Genomic DNA, 22,293 nt, shown 5'->3' with positions numbered 1-22,293 from the left:
AGAGAACATGGCACAGGCCTGAGATTACAGATCAGGATTGTTTCCCTGTTGAGGTGTGTGTGTGTGTGTGTGTGTGTGTGTGTGTGTGTGTGTGTGTGTGTGTGTGTGTGTGTGTGTGTGTGTGTTTCTGTGTCTGAGCTGGGTAATTGTTTCATTGGGTGCTTAGAATATGGTATAATGTTGGCCAGGATCCTGAATTCAGTCCTGGAACATTTCACACTGAGGAAGGCTGCTCTATGGCGACAGATCCAACTTATGTCCCCAAACAATATCAACTCATTTGGCAATTATGTGCCTAGGATCCGTTGGAGAGGATGGAATGGCAGACCCCAGTCTGGTCTTGCCCTACCTGCCTCCCGCGGTATAACCCAACCATGACACCTGCTTCGGTTACCTTGGGCTTTTCAATGTTTCACACACATAGCAATTCCTGTCTTTGTGCCTTTGCTCCACAGCGTCCCAATACTGGAATATTCACCCCAGTCTTCTCCAAGGATTGAACACTAAGTCCTTAATCTCGGAAGCCTCCCCAGCCATCTGCACATCACAGCTACTCTTGTAGTTGTATCTTCACCACGAACACTAGATATGACGTGTGGAAATTGTTCTTTGTAGATCAGAGATAAGAAACCTATTGCTCTAGGTCGATACACTCAAAATCCTCCTGCCCAATCTCCTTTTTATATAAAGAAGAAAGAGAAAAACCGAGTGGTTGTGTATTCAGAACCCGAGTTCCAATCACACCACGTTGCCTAGTTTTGTTTTGACTTTCCAGCCAGACTGTGCTCTGAAGGCAGGGACCTGTCTTCCCTTCACTTATACAGTCCCATACCTCCCAGCAGAGTGCAAGGCACACAGTAGGCTCAGCAAATGCCTGCTCAGCTTCTGAGGGTTCCGGAGAGGAACAGTTTTTATGAGCTTCCAGGAAATTAGGCTGACTCCAGTTGCTAACTGTATAACCCAGGGCCACGGTGGGGCAGCAGTGGCCCTGCTCAAGGGCTCCCAGCCAAGAGGACCCTTGGGAGCTGAAGTCCAGCCTGTCCTCAGATCTCCAAGCCTTGGAGGGGAGCAGCTCCACCAGAGCAAGGGAAGCTTTTTTCTAGTTTGTTAAAAGGTACTCATACCTCACTAAGCCACATGCTTATGGGGCAGTGGCTCCTGAGAGGGCACATTTTCTAATTTCCTCGCTGGTTTTGAACCTCGAGGTTCAAGTCTAACATAGGAGGAGGAAAGATGATCACAATTAGTTTAGTGAGCTGATAGGTTTTAGTTTTATATTATCACAGAGTATATGTAGATTTTTTTTTTTTTTTTTTAGATTTCCTTTAAAAACATAAATTGCAGACTTCCCTGGTGGCGCAGTGGTTAAGAATCTGCCTGCCAATGCAGGGGACACGGGTTCGAGCCCTGGTCCGGGAAGATCCCACATGCCACAGAGCAACTAAGCCTGTGCACCCAACTGCTGAGCCTGAGCTCTAGAGCCCACGTGCCACAACTACTGAAGCCTGCACACCTAGAGCCTGTGCTCCTCAACAAGAGAAGCCACCACAATGAGAAGCCCGTGCACCGCAACAAAGAGTAGGCCCCACTCACGGCCAACTAGAGAAAGCCCACACACAGCAACAAAGACCCAACGCAGCCCAAAAAATAAATGAATAATAAAAAAAACATAAATTGCTTCTGTATACCAATATAAATACATGTGTTAACATATGCATATTTATACACACACACACACACACACACACACAAGAAGAACTTGATTTGGTGTAAAAATGAAAATACATGCAAACCTGAATGTTTAAGAGCATAGAGCTACCCGATATTTATTAACTTATTCCAGAGGATGTCAGAATGATACTTTTACCTGTTTATTCATTCATTCATTCTTCCAGCATATGTATTAGGTGCATACTGTTTAAAATTGACCAGTCATAACCCAGGAAGAGATGTGTGACTCTGACTGCTCTACTCTAGAAATACTATAAATATTTCTCCTGTGTGGTCAGAAACTCCAAGAAAATTTGAGAAATCTGAGCAATAGAAAGCTTTGTCGTCCCCTTGTACAATGTGAGTGCCTCCACCCCTGGATCATTGTGCCTGGTTCTGTCCACTGTACTGCAGGCTCTTTGAACAATCAAAACACCTGAAAGGATGTAAGGGTTTCCGTACGAGGATAATTGGTATATAATCATGGAAGATTAGGGTTGGAAGGGACCTTGAAGCCATCTAAGCCATCAGTCTCTTCATTTCACAGAGAAAAAACTTGATATCTGAAAAGGCTCAATGCTTTGTATTTTATTTCTTATTTTAGAAAGGTCAAATTATTTTCAGAGCCAACCACGTCTCCTTTATCCCCCTGACTCCTAGAAACCAGGAACATCTAGCTATAGCTTTGTTTTTCCAGAACCTAACAGTTCACCTGGGCAAGTAGTAAATTCTTTTAGAGAGAGATGAGATTGTAATATCAACCTCAGGTTGTATTTATTTCAATAAACTCATAATAAAAAGTAAGAATCATTGCCCTGCACAAAATTTATCCTAAATATCTCTAATTTATTCTTTTGAATCCATCTCCAAAACACATACAATAAGACTTACCTGGCTCAGAGTTGTAAAAGGAATATTGTCAGAGATTAATAAATTTTTAAAAATAATCCAAGAATCTGTGGTTTAATACACTCAAATGAATTACTGTTTTTTTTTCCCACTGGGGACATTATATAGGTAATTTCCTATGGATGTGGGCAAAGCAACTCTGTGACAAGGTTGACAGCCTAATTAGGGGGTTGGGGATTTTAAGTTTTAATTCTGTTTTTAACATCAATTTACAAAGAGGAGCAGACAGAATCTTATAATCACATTTCTCGTTAGTTAAGGTATAATAATGTCATTCACTGATGGCAATCGACTGGAACTAAGGTTGTTACAAAGAACTGAAGTAATAAATATAATCCTTGAAGTTTACAGAAAATCAAGAATCTGCAACAATTTTAGAAAAGTGAATGAGACTTGAAGAGATTATATCCAAAGAAAGACTTACACACCTTGATTTTGCAGTATTTTCCACTGCTGGAGCAGCACAGTAGAGCCTGCCTTCTGCATTCTTTTAATCTTTAAGTAAATGAATGATTTCTTCTATTTTACATGGTTTAAATGTTTTATGTTAGCAGAATATATTTTAGATTTACTATAAATAAATTATTCAAAATTTCAAAAATGGGTTCCATTTTAACGTCAGAAAATGGGTACTACCTTACTTGTAGGCTTTTAAAGTTCACCTTACCTTTTACTGCTTCTTCCTGCTTCCTACTATTAGCGTTTTGTATGATAAGTATTCAAGGTTCTAGTCTTCAAACAGTCCTTCTAAAAACTGTCAGCTATTTATAGTCCTTTCTCCTCTCTTTTGCTTTAATGGATGCTTTTAAACCTGTTAGAAATTAAAGGCCGCCATGGCTGAATGTGTACATGGCAATTTGTCCAAATTGACTTATTACTGTGGCCTGGTGGGTAATGATGAGCCATCTGGCTCCATTTCTTAGGAAATATCCTCCAAGAGAGTGATTGCTGGGAGAAGGTTTAATTATCTTTCAGCTAAAAAAAGACTCTAGTTATCCTCTGGGTTAAACCTGTGGATTAATTATTGTTAAATTTCTGTTTAGGAGGATCTGTCCTTCAACATCTCATCTATTTCTACTGCACAAGAAAATTAACACAAATTAGTGCCAGACTGATATTTTTATACACAGTCTCAGAATATCACTCATTGAAGAAATTTATCATTCTGCAAAGATGAAAATGATAAGTTAGTTGAACATACAAATTTCCTTTTGGCCTTAAGCTTTGAGGGAAATGCAATACATTCTCCCCACATTTTCCTTATAGCTCCCAGAGAAAAGCGGTACCAGCTTTAGACCAGCATTTAGCTGTTATTACCTCATTTTATAAATGTAAATAAGGCCACCATTGTCTTTGGCCATTCGAATGTCACTCCATAGTCGAAGAGACGTTAGATACTGCATCTTCATCTGTAAAATTAGAGTAAAAGATAAACTATACCTGTTCCTTTTATTTCCTCACTCCAAGCTTTTCATTACTAAATGGATATGCTTATAAAAATGCAAGCAACCTCAAACATGCTTTTATTATTAAATGCTGTATACGATCCTATCACAATAAAAATGATCAGAAGATATCAGCTATCATGAGTAAATTTCCTATTTATCAAATGTGTTATATACCCCTGTACAGCTTATTTATATGCTCGAAACACCTTGACTTTCCTTTGGGGAAAACTATGGCTGATATAATGCAGCAAATGTTAAAAGTACACAAATTAAACCATTTTTTATTGCTTTAAATCTGCTAAACTTTACCTTACCATTTTTTTTCTTTCTTTTTAAAAATTTTTATTGGGATATAGCTGTTTACAATGTTGTATTAATTTCAGGTGTACAGCAAAGTGAGTGTATACATGTCAATACCAATCTCTCAGTTCATCACACCACCATGCCCACCCACCACTGCTATCACCCCTTGGTGTCCATACCTTTGTTCTCTACATCTGTGTCTGAATTTCTGCCCTGCAAACTGGCTCATCTGTACCATTTTTCCAGGTTCCACATATATGCGTTAATATACGATATTTGTTTTTCTCTTTCTGACTTACTTCACTCTGCATTACAGTCTCTAGATCCATCCACGTCTCTACAAATGACCCAATTTCGTTCCTTTTTATGGCTGAGTAATATTCCATTGTATATATGTACCACATCTTCTTTATCCATTTGTCTGTCGATGGGCATTTAGGTTACTTCCACGACCTGGCTATTGTAAATAGTGCTGCAATACAGCTGCAATGCAGCTGTAAATAGTGCTGCATTGGGGTGCATGTGTCTTTTTGAATTATGGTTTTCTCTGGGTATATACCCAGTGGTGGGATTGCTGGGTCATATGGTAATTCTATTTTTAGTTTTTTAAGAACCTCCATACTGTTCCCCAGAGTGGCTGTATCAATTTACATTCCCACCAACAGTGCAAGAGGGTTCCCTTTTCTCCACACCCTCTCCAGCATTTGTTGTTTGTAGATTTTCTGATGATGCCCATTCTAACTGGTGTGAGGTGATACCTCATTGTAGTTTTAATTTGCATTTCTCTAATAATTAGTGATGTTGAGCAGCTTTTCATGTGCTTCTTGGCCATCTGTATGTCTTCTTTGGAGAAATGTGTATTTAGGTCTTCTGCCCATTTTTGGATTGGATTGTTTATTTTTTTAATATTGAGCTGCATGAGCTGTTTATATATTTTGGAGATTAATCCTTTGTCCGTTGATTCGTTTGCAAATATTTTCTCCCATTCTGAGGGTTGTCTTTTTCTCTTATTTATGGTTTCCTTTGCTGTGCAAAAGCTTTGAAGTTTCATCAGGTTCCATTTGTTTATTTTTGCTTTTATTTCCATTACTCTGGGAGGTGGATCAAAAAAGATCTTGCTGTGATTTATGTCAAAGAGTGTTCTTCCTATGTTTTCCTCTAAGAGTTTTATAGTGTCCAGTCTTATGTTTAGTTCTCTAAGCCAATTTGAGTTTCTTTTTGTTTATGGTGTTAGGGAGTGTTCTAATTTCATTCTTTTACATGTAGCTGTCCAGTCTTCCCAGCACCACTTATTGAAGAGACTGACTTTTCTCCATTGTATATCCTTGCCTCCTTTGTCATAAATTAGTTGACCATAGGTGCGTGGGTTTATCTCTGGGCTTTCTATCCTGTACCATTGATGTATATTTCTGTTTTTGTGCCAGTACCATATTGTCTTGATTACTGTAGCTTTGTAGTACAGTCTGAAGACAGGGAGTCTGATTCCTCCAGTTCTGTTTTTTTCCCTCAAGACTGCTTTGGCTATTCGGGGTCTTTTGTGTCTCCATACAAATTTTAAGATTTTTTATTCTAGTTCTGCAAAAAATGCCATTGGTAATTTGATAGAGATTGCATTGAATCTGTAGATTCCTTTGGGTCCTTTCCATTTTCACAATATTGATTCTTCCAATCCAAGAATATGGTATATCTCTCCATCTGTTTGTATCATCTTTAATTTCTTTCATCAGTGTCTTACAGTTTTCTACATAAATGTCTTTTGTCTCCCTCGGTGGGATTATCCCTAGGTATTTTATTCTTTTTGTTGCAGTGGTAAATGGGAATTTTTCCTTAATTTCTCTTTCAGACTTTTCATCATTAGTGTATAGGAATGCAAGAGATTTCTGTGCATTAATTTTGTATCCTGCTACTTTACCAGATTCATTGACTAGCTCTAATAGTTTTCTGGTAGCATCTTTAGGATTCTCTATGTATAGTATCATATCATATGCAAACAGTGACAGCTTTAGCTCTCCTTTTCCAATTTGTATTCCTTTTATTTCTTTTTCTTCTCTGATTGCCGTGGCTAGGACTTCCAAAACTATGTTGAATGATAGTGGTGAGAGTGAACATCCTTGTCTTGTTCCTGATCTTAGAGGCAATGCTTTCAGTTTTTCATCATTGAGAATGTTGTTTGCTGTGGGTTTGTCATATATGGCCTTTATTATGTTAACATAGGTTCCCTCTATGTCCACTTTCTGGAGAGTTTTTATCATAAATGGGTGTTGAATTTTGTCAAAAGCTTTTTCTACGTCTATTGAGATGATCGTATGGTTTTTATTCTTCAATTTGTTAATATGGTGTATCACATTGGTTGATTTGCATATATTGAAGAATTCTTGAATCCCTGGGATAAATCCCACTTGATCATGGTCTGTGATCCTTTTAATGTGTCGTTGGGTTCTGTTTGCTAGTATTTTGTTGAGGATTTTTGCATCTATATTTATCAGTGATATTGGTCTCTAATTTTCTTTTTTGTAGCATCTTGGTCCGGTTTTGGTATCAAAAAATGGGTGTTGAATGGGTGATGGTGGCCTCATAGAATGAGTTTGGGAGCGTTCCTTCCTCTGCAATTTTTTGGAAGAGTTTGAGAAGGATGGGTGTTAGCTCGTCTCTAAATGTTGGATAGAATTCACCTGTGAAGCCATCTGGTCCTGGACTTTTGTTTGTTGGAAGATTTTTAATCACAGTTTCAATTTCATTACTTATAATTGGTCTGTTCATATTTTCTATTTCTTCCTGGTTCAGTCTTGGAAGGTTATACCTTTCTAAGAATTTGTCCATTTCTTCCAGGTTGTCCATTTCATTGCAATAGAGTTGCTTGTAGTAGCCTCTTAGCGTGCTTTGTATTTCTGTGGTGTCCGTTGTAACTTCTCCTTTTTCATTTATAATTTTATTGATTTGAGTCCTTTCCCTCTTTTTCTTGATAAGTCTGGCTAATGGTTTATCAATTTTGTTTATCTTCTCGAAGAATGCACCTTTTAGTTTTATTGATCTTTGCTATTGTTTTCTTTGTTTCTATTTCATTTATTTCTCCTCTGATCTTCATGATTTCTTTCCTTTACTAACTGGATTTTGTTTTTCTTCTTTCTCTAGTTCCTGCAGGTGTAAGGTTAGATTGTTTATTTGAGATTTTTCTTGTTTCTTGAGGTAGGCTTGTATTGCTGTAAACTTCCCTCTTAGAACTGCTTTTGCTGCATCCCATAGGTTTTGGATCACCGTGTTTTCGTTGTCATTTGTCTCTAGGTATTTTTTGATTTCCTCTTTGATTTCATCAGTGATCTCTTGGTTATTTAGTAATGTGTTGTTTAGCCTCCATGTGTTTGTAGTTTTTACGTTTTTTTACCTGTAATTGATTTCTAATCGCATAGAGTTGGGGTGAGAAAAGATGCTTGATATAATTCCACTTTTCTTAAATTTACCAAGGCTTGATTTGTGACCCAAGATGTGATCTCTCCTGGAGAATGTTCCATGCACACTTGAGAAGAAAGTGTAATCTGCTTTTTTTTGGATGGAATGTCCTATAAACATCAATTATATCTATCTGGTCTATTGTGTCATTTAAAGCTTCTCTTTATTAATTTTCTGTTTGGATGATCTGTCCATTGGTGTAAGTGAGGTGTTAAAGTCCCCCACTATTATTGTGTTACTGTCGTTTTCCTCTTTTATAGGTGTTTGCAGTTGCCTTATGTTTTGAGGTGCTCCTATTTTGGGTACATGTATATTTGTAATTGTTATCTTCCTCTTGGATTAATCCCTTGATCATTATGTAGCATCCTTCCTTGTCTCTTGTAACAATCTTTATTTTAAAGCCTATTTTATCTGATATGAGTATTGCTACTCCAGCTTTCTTTTGATTTCCATTTGCATGGAATATCTTTTTCCATCCCCTCACTTTCCGTCTGCATGTGTCCCTAGGTCTGAAGTGGGTCTCTTGTAGACAGCGTATATATGGGTCTTTTTTTTCTATCCATTCAGTAAGCCTGTGCCTTTTGATTGAAGCATTTAATCCATTCACGTTTAAGGTAATTATCGATATGTATGTTCCTATTACCATTTTCTTAATTGTTATGGATTTGTTTTTATAAGTCCTTTTCTTCTCTTGTGTTTCCCACTTAGAGAAGTTCCTTCAGCGTTTGTTGTAGAGCTGGTTTGGTGGTGCTGAATTCTCTTAGCTTTTCCTTGTCTGTAAAGATTTTAATTTCTCCGTCGGATCTGAATGAGATCCTTGCCTGTTAGAATAATCTTGGTTGTAGGTTCTTCCCTTTCATCACTTTAAGTATGTTATGCCACTCCCTTCTGGATTGTAGAGTTTCTGCTGAGAAATCAGCTGTTAACCTTATGGGAGTTCTCTTGTAAGTTATTTGTTGTTTTTCCTTTGTTGCTTTCAATAATTTTTCTTTTTTTTAATTTTTGCCAATTTGATTACTATGTGTCTCGGTGTGTTTCTCCTTGGGTTTATCCTGCCTGGGACTCTCTGCACTTCCTGGACTTGGGTGGCTATTTCCTTTCCCATGTTAGGGAAGTTTTGACTATAATCTCTTCAAATATTTTCTGAGGTCCTTTCTCTCTCTTTTCTCTTTTGTGACCCCTATAATGCAGATGTTGTTGTGTTTAATGTTGTCCCAGGGGTCTCTTAGGCTGTCTTCATTTCTTTTCATTCTTTTTTCTTTATTCTCTTCCACATAAGTGAATTCCGCCATTCTGTCTTCCAGGTCACTTATCCGTTCTTCTGCCTCAGTTATTCTGCTATTGATTCCTTCTATTGTATTTTTCATTTCAGTTATTGTATTGTTCATCTCTGTTTGTTTGTTCTTTAATTCTTCTAGGTGTTTGTTAAACATTTCTTGCATCTTCTCAGTCTTTGTCTCCATTCTTTTTCCGAGGTCCTGGATCATCTTCACTGTCATTATTCTGAATTCTTTTTCTGGAAGGTTGCCTATCTCCACTTCATTTAGTTGTTTTTCTGGGGTTTTATCTTGTTCCTTCATCTGGTACGTACCCCTCTGCCTTTTCATGTTGTCTGTCTTTCTGTGAATATGGTTTCTGTTCCACAGGCTGCAGGATTGTAGTTCTTCTTGCTTCTGCTGTCTGCCCTCTGGTGGATGAGGCTACATAAGAGGCTTGTGCAAGTCTCCGGATGGGAGGGAAACTGGTGGGTAGAGCTCAGTAATGGTGGGTAGTGGTGGGTAGAGCTGGCTGTTGCTCTGCTGGGCAGAGCTCAGTAAAACTTTAATCTGCTTGTCTGCTCATAGGTGGGGCTGGGTTCCCTCCTTGTTGGTTGTTTGGCCTGAGGCAACCCAACACTGGAGCCTACCCGGGCTCTTTGGTGGGGCTAATGACAGACTCTGGGAGGGTTCACGCCAAGGAGTACTTCCCAGAACTTCTGCTGCCAGTGTCCTTGTCCTCACAGTGAGACACAGCCGCTCCCCGCCTCTGCTGGAGACCCTCAAACACTGGCAGGTAGGTCTGGTTCAGTCTCCTATGGGGTCACTGCTCCTTCCCCTGTGTCCCGATGTGCACACTACTTTGTGTGTGCCCTCCAAGAGTGGAGTCTCTGTTTCCCCCAGGCCTGTCGAAGTCTTGCAGTCAAATCCCACTAGCCTTCAAAGTCTGATTCCCTAGGAATTCCTCCTCCTGTTGCCGGACCCCCAGGTTGGGAAGCCTGACGTGGGGCTCAGAACTTTCACTCCAGTTGGTGGAATTCTGTGGTGTAAGTGTTCTCCAGTTTGTGAGTCACCCACCTAGCAGTTATGGGATTTGATTTTATTGTGATTGTGCCCCTCCTACCATCTCACTGTGGCTTCTCCTTTGTCTTTGCCTGTGGGGTACCTTGTTTGGTGAGTTCCATTGTCTTCCTGTTGATGATTGTTCAGCTAGTTGTGATCCCAGTGCTCTCACAAGAGGGAGTGAGAGCACGTCCTTCTACTCCACCATCTTGAACCAATCTCCTACCTTACCTTTTAATATTAACATACCATGGTAATTGGTGCTTTGAGTGTGACGTGCACAGTAATGAAGATTGTCCTACCTGCATAGTACAGGTGACTCCTGTAGATAATACAGAGTGCTCACAGGTCAGCAGCAGGAGCGTGACGTCTTCTCCACCACAGGGATGCAGAGGAGCACCACTTCCCACCCACTTCTCTGTCCCCACAGCAAGGCCCGTCCCAGGTAGCCTGGCCTCATTGTCTCATGGGCTCCTGACTCCACTCAGAATTCAGCCTCTGCCTTATCAATTCAGACCAACTTTTAGAGGCTGCCAAATATGTAAGCAGCAAAGAACATGGGCTTTGGAATAAATAAGAGTTAAGTTCAAATTTTGTCTCAGTAGTTTAATAGCTGAATGGCCTGGGCAAGATACTTAACTTTTCTGAATCTTAGTTTTGTGATTCACCTCAAAAATAGGCACAATAATGTCTAATTTATAGAATGGTGATAGTGTTTAAATGAGACAACTCCTCAGGTCATCCTCTGACTGTAGTGTCTGGAACACAGCCAAGACTTGGGAGGTGAGGTTTTCCTTCTCTTTCCTTTCCTGAAAGAAGCAGAATAAGAGCAGCACTTAACAGATAAGGCTGGTCAAGACTACAGGCCTCAGAATTCAGTCTTGACCATCCATACTTTTAACTAAAGGTCTCAAAATAATTTCTGGTTTGTCGTCTTCTTTTTTTTTTTTATAGTGTTTATTTATTTTTACTAGTTGACAGTTTGCTTTATTTATTTATTTATGGCTGTGTTGGGTCTTCATTTCTGTGTGAGGGCTTTCTCTAGTTGTGGCAAGCGGGGGCCACTCTTCATCACGGTGCGTGGGCCTCCACTATCACGGCCTCTCTTGTTGCGGAGCACAGGCTCCAGATGCGCAGGCTCAGTAATTGTGACTCACGGGCCCAGTTGCTCCGTGGCATGTGGGATCTTCCCAGACCAGGGCTCAAACCTGTGTCCCCTGCATTGGCAGGCAGACTCTCAACCACTGTGCCACCAGGGAAGACCTTGGTTTCTCTTCTTTTAAAACAACATTATTTATAAGTCAGTAATTTGGACTTCTTTTTTCTTAATACATAACTCTTTTCTTTGCCGGGATCCCATGGCAAACCGACCCCAGAAAATTCAACTTTTCAGCATTTGTGTGCCTTTTCTGGTTGAGTGTGGCTTCAAAATTTAATCCATACAACTCTCCAATGTTCATTTGACAATGCAATGTACACGCACCATTGTTTTAAGTTCAACCTAAGATAGATGTTTAAAAAAAGGAACCAAGCAAAGGTATTTCTACCACTTGACAGATGTTCTCCTGGATAGCCTCCTTTGCTCTGAGATTGTAGTGCTTAGAAACAGTTTTCTTCGTTTGTAATATTGTCTTCAGATCTCCATATATACAGATCTTTTCTTCATAGTCTGTGTCATCTTAAATTAACAACTACATAGCCAAAATATAAGTACTAATTAAGGCTGATCTCAGGATGCTAATTAAAATTAGACTAGGATACCTATGTAAACAGGAAATAGGCTTGAAATAGACCTGTCCTGAATTACCCAGCTGCTTACTAAATGTTTTATTGAAACCTGCGTTTCTCTTCAACTAATGGATGAGGGACCAGTATCTAGCTTAGAGTGAATTGCATGCTGTTATCAGTTTTTTTGAATACACACAAATAAGTTGTGTGAAAAATAACTACAGTGTGATTCAAGGTTTTACATGCCTTGAATATACCCCATTATTTCAATAATAAGAAAGAAAAAAAAGACAAAGAAAACATTAAATTGTTATAGCTTGTGAGTGGTTGAGACTTTGTGGCATTCAGTGTTATGATGTTAGCCTCAGAGAGAGACAGTAAACCAATAGAATTCATCTCCCTGCAACCAGATCCCCAATCCCAGACTCCCTTGCTCTAAGTATTTATGGCATATGAAGATCATGTTTATTTAATATCAAACAGCTTCATGAAAATGAACAATTCAGGCATATCGAAGTATCAAAACATTGCATTGATGAAATATCCAGATGACAGGACAAATTATTACACTTTCATTAATGTGTTTAAATATTTTATTGAAACTGAAGCACTGTGATAGAAGATGAGGTACATATTGATAGTGGGATTATAGGACGTTTATTTGAAATTCCTACCGAATACATTCTTATCCTATGCAAATTTCCTTCTATGGAATATACTCCATGATCTGAATAAAATATTAAAAATAATAGTCTTTAAAATACCTTATTTTTTGAGAAAAAATTGTTAACTGTTAGGAAGAAAGATAACATACTAAAAATGTATTGAAATTTCTCTCAGTTGAAAATAGGAGTATCTGTCTGAAGTGGGGATAACAATGGCCAAGGGCTGTAAACAAATATAAACCAGAGTTGTAAAATACCTATTTAGCAGTAGTCAAAAATGTGAATAAATACTGTGCTTTTAATACTTTATTTTGCTAAATATTCCATTATTTCTCCCAAAGTATTATTGCTCCTTCAGAGAAAACAAACAAACAGAACCAATAATGGAAGAGCTTTATTTCTTTCATGTTAAAAAGAATTTTCACCTATTACAGAAGAAGACAATAAAATGAAATAAATAGCTATTTTTAAGAACCCTAATACAATGTGGTATTTTATGAATGTACAGCTCTTACTTGTACTTGACTTTAAAATTCCAGAAAACGATGAGGCAAACGAGTCTTTTACAATCGCCAAGGCAACCTTTATGTCACTTGAAATGAAGGTGGGTAATGGGCGGGTGGCCTTTCAGCCATGGCTGTCTTTACACCCTGTGACTTTAATTGAATCGTCAGGTTAAGAATGGGAAATCAATAAGTAAGAATGGCTACACAGGAGCTTCCCTGGTGGTCCAGTGGTTAAGATTCCACGCTTCCACTGCAGAGGGCATGGGTTCGATCCCTGGTCTGGGAACTAAGATTCCACATGCTGCACAGCACAGCCCCCCCCAAAAAAAACAACACTGGGTACATAGTGTGTGTGGCTGACTGCAGAGAACGAGAATCTTAATCTGTCCCCACACATCATCCCCCAGCCCAGCTCCAACATTCATTGCTCCAGAACTGTCATTATCCCCCATCCTGTAAGCTTGGCTCTTTCCTCTCCTGCTATTGCTTTACCCCTGACCCCATACTGTGTCTGCTGCAGACAGCAGTGGCCAAGCGAGATAGGGTCACCTCTCTATTTAGGAGAACAGCTGCCATCACACTGATGAAAGAAATACGAACTCAAGAAGAAGGGCCACTGTGACAGACTTAGAGTGAACCAACGTACACACAGTGGGCTAAATCGGATATGCCAGATATGCAGGGATTCTTGGGGTATTTGTGTTTTCTGGAGATGCCAGCAGCTGGACACAGATATATAGTTTTTTTTAAAGCTACAAAGATTCGCTTTGTGAAGAAAATGCAACCAAGCATACCTATATAGAAGAAATGATGGTTCAAATTTCCCACTTTTGTAGAGAACATTCAAGGGGAATATCAAAAAATGCCATTTGCAGACAATTAGGGAACAAGACATTTTCAACTAATTTGAGCACAGTGATGTGCTCAATCAAGTATGCTGTGCGACCTTGGAGAAGTCATATCTCAGTCTCCTCATCCGCTAAGTGAGAGGGTTGGACAAGATAACTGCTGCCGTACCTCCCTGCTCTAATAATCTTTGACTTGAAGCGTACAAGATTATAAAGACTCAGTGACCGAGAAAAGGGAAAGAAATTTCCAACTCTTTGATTCTCTGTGCTTTCTAAATTTTCTGCGAAGCACACATATTCCTTTTGTAAATTAGGAATTAATAACTTATCTGTATCTATTTTAATTTAAAATATTTAGAAGAATAGAAGCACTAGAGACCATCTCATTTAATAAATGAGGTTATGGAAGAGTAAGAAGGTTAAGTAATTTGCCCAAATGTATATACAGTAGTCGATGGTGAATCTAGGATTCTGACCAAATTCATTTGACCCCAAGGCTGTTGCTCTTTGGTGATACATTAGACAGAAAATGGCAATCATCTCCAACAGTTAACAAAAATAAAAACCCTCTCCTGATTTTTTTTTTTTTTTTTTTTGTCTTCCTGTCAGGATTTAAAAGACATCGACACTTAGCAGTAAAACCAGGAATTTAAAGAACTTGAAGGTCAGGCACTTATTGGTGTAGTACACAAGTCCTGTGATAGGCGAGCCCCGCTTTCTCCTATGCTGGGTATCCTGGCCCCAGTGTATCTCCCCTGTTAGTCACATGTGCATGTGACACAGTGACCCACCAGCCCCTTCTTCAACCACAAAGTGGCAAACTTACAACCCTCTGGTGTGGTGTTTCTTTGTGATGTAATCCTGAAAACGCTGTCTATCTGGATCAAAGCCACCTCTATACATACTCCATACACTCCACGTAAGCAGCCTGTCTCCCCTCAACTCCCCAAGTGTCAAAACCTAAAAGAGGAGTGACGTGTGCTCTCCTAGATGCATCACAACCTAACCTTGCTTTACGATTCACTGTTGAAATTACCAGGATCATGAGACAAACAATGACTTTTAAGCTTTAAAAAAAAAAAAAAAAAGGGCAATAAACTAGAAAAAGCAAACTGTTGCATGAGTCTGATTAGGACTTCCGAGGTGTTCTTGACTTTTGGCTGCAACACCAGCAGAGGCTAAATATAGTATTTCTGAAGATATCCTATAATCACTATTTACTGGCTGACAGTGCAAGAAATGGTTTATTGGTTAGTATCAGTAAAACTTCAAAGTCCCCTCTTAGAAGGCCGTGCAGTTTCCCGCCTGTTTGGTGCGCATGAAGTCAGTGACCCTAATAAGGCAGGGGAGGCTCATTAGGAAAAGCAACAGCCTTCAGTGTCCTTTAGGAGCTTGCAGTCACCGCAGAGGAGATCAAAGCCTCCCTTGGTGGTGTCTGTGCGTCTGTTTTCTTTTCATCTAACGTGTTATTTGCTTAGTTGTTTGACAGCATCAAAGCTTTTGACCATTAGTTTCTTTGGTCTGCACGGCACCAAATTCATTTTACTAATCCATCTGGTCTAAGATAGAAATGTTCCCGTTAACTGCAAGTCACCAATTTGAAGGAAATGAACACTTCCCGAATTTATCATTAGTTTCTAGGGCCCGGGTTCTCTTCATCAGTCTGGAGGTAGAGAGCTTCTTGGTTCCTGCATCTTGTGAAGTCATCCATTATTCCTAAGGAAAAATGCAATTTAGAATCCAGGAAAAAGAAGGGTATTTCCCCTCCCCACCATCTCTCAAAAGCTTTATTGAGATATAATTCACATACTATACAATTCACCTTTTTAAAGTGTATAATCCAAATAGTTTTTAGCATATTCACAGAGTTGTGCAATTTTAGAGCATTTCGTCACCTCATAAAGAAACCCTAGATCAAACCAACACGTTGTATACCTTAAATTTATACAATGTTATAAATCAATTTTATCTAAATAAAGTTGGGAAACAAAGATAGAGGGAATAAATGAAAGGAAAGAAACCCTGTGCCTATTAGCAGTCACTCTCCTTTCTTCCCCCAAACCTCTCCCTGCCCCCTCATCCTAGACAACTACTCATCTACTTTTGGTTTCTATGGATTTGCCTGTGCTGAATATTTCATATAAATAGAATTATGCAAAATATGGTTCTTTACGACTGGCTTCTTTCACTTAAAGTTTTCAAGGTTCATAATATGTAGCATGTGTCAGTACTTTATTTCTTTTTACTACCAAATATTCCATTATATGTATATACATTTTATTTATCCATCTATCAGTAGATAGACATTTGGGTTGTTTCTGCTTTGGGCTATTATAAGTAATACTACTATGAACATTCTTATACAAGTTGTTGTGTGTACCTATATTTTCATTTCTCTTGGGTATATACCTAAGAGTGAAATTGCTCTATCATATGATAACTCTGTGTTTAACCTTGTGAGGATCTACCAGGCTATTTTCCAAAGCAGCAGCAGCATTTTACATTCTCATCAGCAGCATATGAGAATTCCAAGTCATCCACATCCTCACCAACAAATGTTACTGTCTGTCTTTTTGATTATAGCCATCCTAGCAGGTGTGACATGGTATCTTCTTGTGGTTTTGATTTACATTTCCCATTCTATATTCATGGCTAATACTGCTGATCATCTTTTTATGCGTATTGGCCATTTGTATGCCTTCCCTGAAGAAATGTCCATCCAGATCCTTTGCCTAATTTTTTTTTTTTTTTTTTTTTTTTTTTTTTTTTTTTTGCGGTATGCGGGCCTCTCACTGCTGTGGCCTCTCCCGTCGCGGAGCACAGGCTCCGGACGCGCAGGCTCAGCGGCCATGGCTCACGGGCCCAGCCGCTCCGCGGCACGTGGGATCCCCCCGGACCGGGGCACGAATCCATGTCCCCTGCACCGGCAGACAGACTCTCAACCACTGCGCCACCAGGGGAGCCCCTTTGCCTAATTTTTAACGGGGTTGTCTTTTTATTATTGAGTTATGAGTGCTCCATGTATTCTAGATATGAATCCTCGAATACATAATTTGCAAATTTTTTCTCTTTTTAGTTTTGTTTACATGTTCTATGGTAATTGTGTGTTTCCTGTTAATATGAACAGGAAACTCCTTAAAAAGGAACCATGAGTCACAATAGAGGAAATAAAACATGTTTCAGAGCACCCTTTTGCCAAATATACAGAGTCAAAGAGAAGAAATCTCTAATAATAATATTAGAACAAGAAATTAGTAAGTCGTTACCATAGCCCCTTCAGTTTTGTTGCAACAAGAGTTATTCATGTCTGTTTATAGATTTAGAGTTTACAAAGTACCCTGATATACATACTCTGTTGTAGGCTTCCTAACAGCTCTCTGAAATATTACAATTATCCCATTTACTAATGAAAAAAATGAAGGGAAGGGAACGGGGTAGAGACATTCAGTAAAGTACCTTCTCACGCCTAAGACTAAGTCCAGCCTAAACACCCGCTACGTAAATGCCAGAATATACAGGCCAAAGTCCATTCAATGAAATACAAAAGCCATCAAACTAGTTGTGTAAGATGATTTTTTAAATAATTTATCTCTTTGTATGTGATGCCTAAATGTGAGATGAGTCTTAAAACAGTAGCCAGTGTCACAATAAATTAGCCATGGTATAACTACAGATATTGAATATCCAAAAAACTTAATTTATCTTTTATCATGTCTTGCAACACATAGGTCTATCCCCCTGAGAGTGTGCATTGATTGCTGTTAAGGGACTCAGCATGACCATGGAGGCTGTATCTTGAGTTTTTATCTAATAGTAATGCATGGACTTGAGAAAATAGTGCACACACTCTACTCTGCCATTAACTTACTGTGTGAAACTGGGCAAACCACAAACTTCTCCCAGCCTCAAATTCATCATCTAGGAAATCCACTGAGATTCCTGTCCCTAGACCCTCAAGCCTCTGGGTTTCTGCCCCGTGAGCTCTGAAATGATGTGGATTAGGGCTTAAATAAAAGGGGAAGGAGCATAAGAGAAGACGTGGCCTCCTGGTAGCTGCATAGGAGAGAAGTAGCAGTAATGATATGGTGATACAGGTCTTGTTGACTAAGCAGCATGTGAGACTACATGTAGAGCTAGGATGAGTTGTGTGTGTTAATATTTTCACTGAAGCAAGCAGGAAATTCAGATTAAGCTCAGTAATCAGTCCTGTCCCCGTTCCCCGTAGTCTACACAGAAGACTAATGAACTGTTTCTCACTTGTGCCCTATTATTTGCCATGGTTGATAGTGGCAGTTACTACCTCATAGTATTAGTCCTTGGGGTTCCAATCTGGTTTGTACTCAAGACTTTGATTTGAACCACTTGAGGAAAGCTCAGAAAGAATCAAGTCTATACCCAGGACAATCTACTAAAGTGCACTAGAATCTTCCCTCAGACCAAAGTCCAAGCATTTCCCAAAGCTATGAAGAGTCAGGGAGACTCAAATTCGTGACAGAAGATCCAAGTAGCTTCTATCCTGATATAAAGAAAAAAATTTTCTGAAACAAAATAGTTCACATAGTCTTACAATAGAGAGTACTGTATATACAGACCACCCTGGAAAATCTAGGACCTATGATTGCCATGTTCTTGAGCCTGCCATTGGCATGTCCCCCAAAGGACAGACTTGGAGCCAGGAAAGAGAAGTCCACACTCCCAGAATTTAAGTTCTGAGACTTGACCATACAGGCTAACCATGTTGTCAACTGTGGAAAAGGGTAACTTCTAAGTCTATTTGAATCCATCTATCAGCATTTATTAATATTAAATGAAACAATGGGGCAGATCTCTATAATGTATAGAACGATGTATAGGATATATATCTCATAAAGTGTAGTGTAAATGTGCTATTCACTATCATGTAAACAGCACTGATTTCTCTATATCTCTACCAAAATATGAAAGCATATGTGAAAGTACCTCTAATTCCCTAGAAAAAACTCAAAATGTAAGTCAGAAATAATATTAACCAAGAGTGTTACATTCAAATCAAGTCATCAATTTTTGGAAAAAAATAATTCTCCAACTGCAGGAAAAAAGGCAATCTCTATTTTTTTCCCCCCAAAGTGGACTCTTGGACATGGGCACCTCCCCTTCTATGTGCTGTACATGCCGTTTAGAGTCCTTAGCTCCCTTCTAACCAGTGGTGAGTTCAGAAATACCTGTGCAGGGGCAAGGGAGTGAATGAGCTATCTGCCCTCTCTAGTTGTAGATGCCAGCCAGGCTGTTCACATTCCTTCCTGAACTCTGTTGGACCAGTCTCTTGACTTAACCCTATTTGGGAAATCTTCAGATGTAGATGTGATGATTACATTGATTGGAGTGCCTGGAGAATGAAGCCTTTGAAAGCATCCTGGGACTATTTCAACAGTCCAGGGGAAACATGCTCTCAGTCAAGAGCCACTTTGACAAAGAAGTATGGTTTTCTTCCCGGCAGAACCCCCACCTTTACAAAAGAATATCAGCTTTCTATTTAAAATCGCACAGAAGTGTTGAAGAGACAGACATTGCTGCCTATGCAACAGACTTTAATTAGTTGAAATTAAGTGGCTGAGCTCTCCAAGAATTCTTCAGATTGGCCTTTCATTTCCTGATATAGATAGGAAAACTCATTGAAAACCTAGCAAAGAAATGAATGGCTGAGTCCCTAATCCAAGAGCCCATGTTCTGAAATTACCTAGAAAATTCCTAAAGAAGCTTCCATTTTTTGGTTTTGTCTTTGGTGGTTAACTTACTTCATGCATTATACTATTTGTGCGATGAGTAACTTGACCTCTGGCCCTGGAGGAGCAGCTACAGTAGACATAGTAGGAAGAGAGATAATCTGTAAGTACACACCCCTGTGGATACTGCCATATCTCACCCTTAGTGTACACACTGCCCTGTGCTAATTTGCATCAAGGAAATGTTGTTTAGGAAGAAGTAACTCCTTAAGGAAGGAAGTGGGCAGTGCAGGAAAAACAAATCAGAGCCTTCCCAGAATAGAATTCACCTTTGACCACCACTTAAAACTCCCCAAGCCGTATCCGAGTCCTGTTGGACAGGGATACACATGTCAAAACCTGTCCAAGCCTGCCCTGCCCATAAACAATCACAAATGTTCTAAAATCAACTTCACTGGCATTTGTAGCTCTCAGATACTACTTAGGCTCTCAAGTCCTTAATAAATAGATGAGTCTACACCATTTGTTCACACTCTGCAGAGAATTTTACATTCCTCCAATAACACCCAAGAAGCAAAAAACATTAATGAGATTTAGTGACCCCTTAGTTCATGAATAAGCTCTTCTGGCCAGCAGGACTGCCATCTGCTCATAGGCAATGAGATCCTCTAGAAAATAAGCTCTGGTTTAGTGTACACGTCTCAGAAAACTAGTAGATAGTCGTTGTTTTTACAGAAGATTCACTATTTTCATAAAAGCTTTATGGTTGCTTTAGGAGCAAACATATTTAATTTATTTTATTCTGAAGCCCAGGAAGTCCAAGATCAAAGTGCCGGCAGATTCAGTCTCTTCTGTGAGCTCACTTCTCTTTTCTTTCCGAGCTCTCATCAGAATTGGCCCAACAGTCCATTTGTGACAGTGGCCTTTTTGCTTAGGCTTTTTCTAGCGTGCACCTGAAAACTTTTCCAGCTTCTACTGTAGCCCAGCTCTGGTCACTTCATTCCCCAGCTCACACACCTTCAGAAGTTCCTCCATTGCTTTTGAAATAGAGTTCAAACACTTTACTTGGCCCTGAATGTCTCCATAACCTTGACCTCTGCTTCTCCAGGTTTCCTCTCATTTCTTATACTCTGCATTCCTTCACCCTGGCATAAACATATATGATGAGCAGGCATCATTTTTTCCTGCAATTTTTCCACAGTGGTAGAGCCAAGGAATGGGTGAATTGCCCACTAGCTCTTAAAGACTTCGACTTAGAAATGTTCTGTTAGCCAAAGCAAGCCATGTGGACACATTTGTCTTCAAGGAGGTAGTGAAAGACAAACCTGACATACGCCCAGTAAAAGGAGAACTGAAGTTCTGATGGGCGTCCCTAATGACCACCAAACTCTAACATCATCAGATATTAAACAGAAACAGTGGCTGTGAAATACTAAGTAACTTCTTATAATCAAAAGATCCCAAATATTTTTAATCAAAAAGAAAAAGTTTTGTTGTCAGGTATTTTATATGCCCTCAGAGCCTATAGTTATTCCAAAAACTAAATAATCTGGTCATGGCAATTCAGGGTAAAATAAATGCAGGAAGAAAGAGCTTCTTAAACATACTCTGTACATTTTCCTTTTTATTTGAGTTGGTTTCAGACATTCTTCACATTTTTAGGAAATCTGTTGATTTGTTTCTGTTTTACTGTGTAATCTAAAACCCTCCACCTTTTACTGAAATGTATTAACTACTGAAAAATTAAAAGCAATATAAAAGTAGGAACGGTTGAAGCCAGTTTTAAAGACTTTAAGGCTAAAATAAATTTTTCAAATTATAATGCTCTACTTTCATATATATATGTATTCCTAGCAGACCAATAAAATGGAGTGCTTGTTGGTTAATGGAAATTGACATTCCAATGGTGTTAACCAACCAAGTAATTCTTTTTTAAAGTTTCCTGCTCAAAAATGTGTACAAAGAAATATTTCTATACCAATTAATGTTGATAGTTTGGTTTGGAACATTAAGTTAAACTAAAGTTAGTTTTATGTATTCTCTTTTTACCATGTTTAATGAATATCCTTGGTGGTCAGTTTCTTCTTCTAGACTTTTTAATCCTTGTGGCATTGCAGAAAAGTAGCAAGGGAATGATGAAAAATAGACATAACACAAAAAATAAGCTTCACAGACATAAACAGATTACAATGTTAGTTTAAATGAACATTTATTGTTCTTTCAAAAAAGCACAACTGCCTTATGTGCAGAGATACCACACAATATATTAGGCACCAACTGAGAGGCTTGTGGGGCGGGGCCTGGGGGGGGTATAGTTCTTGTCTGATGGGCCAGGGGAATGATTTTTATTGAGTTCCTACTGTGTGCAGTACTCTGTACTAAGTGATTTAAATATAGTCTTTCACACTATCTTTTAACAAACCTATAGTGTTACTCTCCCCAGTCTCCCCATTCTGCAAATGAAGGCGTTAAGGCACAAATATTTAGGAAGATTGAAGAAGGTCACACAACTAGTAACTGATAGAACTAGGATTTCAACCAGGTTTGTTTGATTCCAAATCCTAAGCTCCTCTCATTATAACGGAAACAGAAGATGCAGTTCCTAGACATCAGAATCATGTGGAAGGACAGTATCACAGAAAAACAAGCGGCAGAAGCAGGAGGGAAGCTATGGTAGGAAGCAAAGAGTTCTGGAATCACCACGTGGTG

At 39.1% G+C, this 22,293-nt stretch overlaps 1 protein-coding gene across 2 annotated transcripts in view; it reads left to right on the top strand.

Annotated features, from left to right (window-relative positions):
* DLC1 (DLC1 Rho GTPase activating protein) overlaps positions 1-22,293 on the top strand; it is a 401,507-nt gene that overhangs the window by 259,513 nt on the left and 119,701 nt on the right. The window contains exon 6 of one of the 2 annotated variants that reach the window (XM_060136256.1): positions 1,319-1,423. The exons of the other annotated variant lie outside the window; for it this stretch is intronic. Coding sequence (XP_059992239.1) covers positions 1,319-1,329 — 11 coding nt within the window. The 3' untranslated portion in view covers positions 1,330-1,423. Of the gene's footprint in view, positions 1-1,318; positions 1,424-22,293 lie in introns of those variants that run through there. 2 annotated transcript variants of the gene reach the window in all.

This window comes from Lagenorhynchus albirostris, chromosome 21 (genome assembly GCF_949774975.1).
Source record: "Lagenorhynchus albirostris chromosome 21, mLagAlb1.1, whole genome shotgun sequence".
NCBI lineage: Eukaryota > Metazoa > Chordata > Mammalia > Artiodactyla > Delphinidae > Lagenorhynchus > Lagenorhynchus albirostris.
Note: the sequence above shows the minus strand (reverse complement) of the source record. Positions and strands in the feature narration are given on the sequence as shown.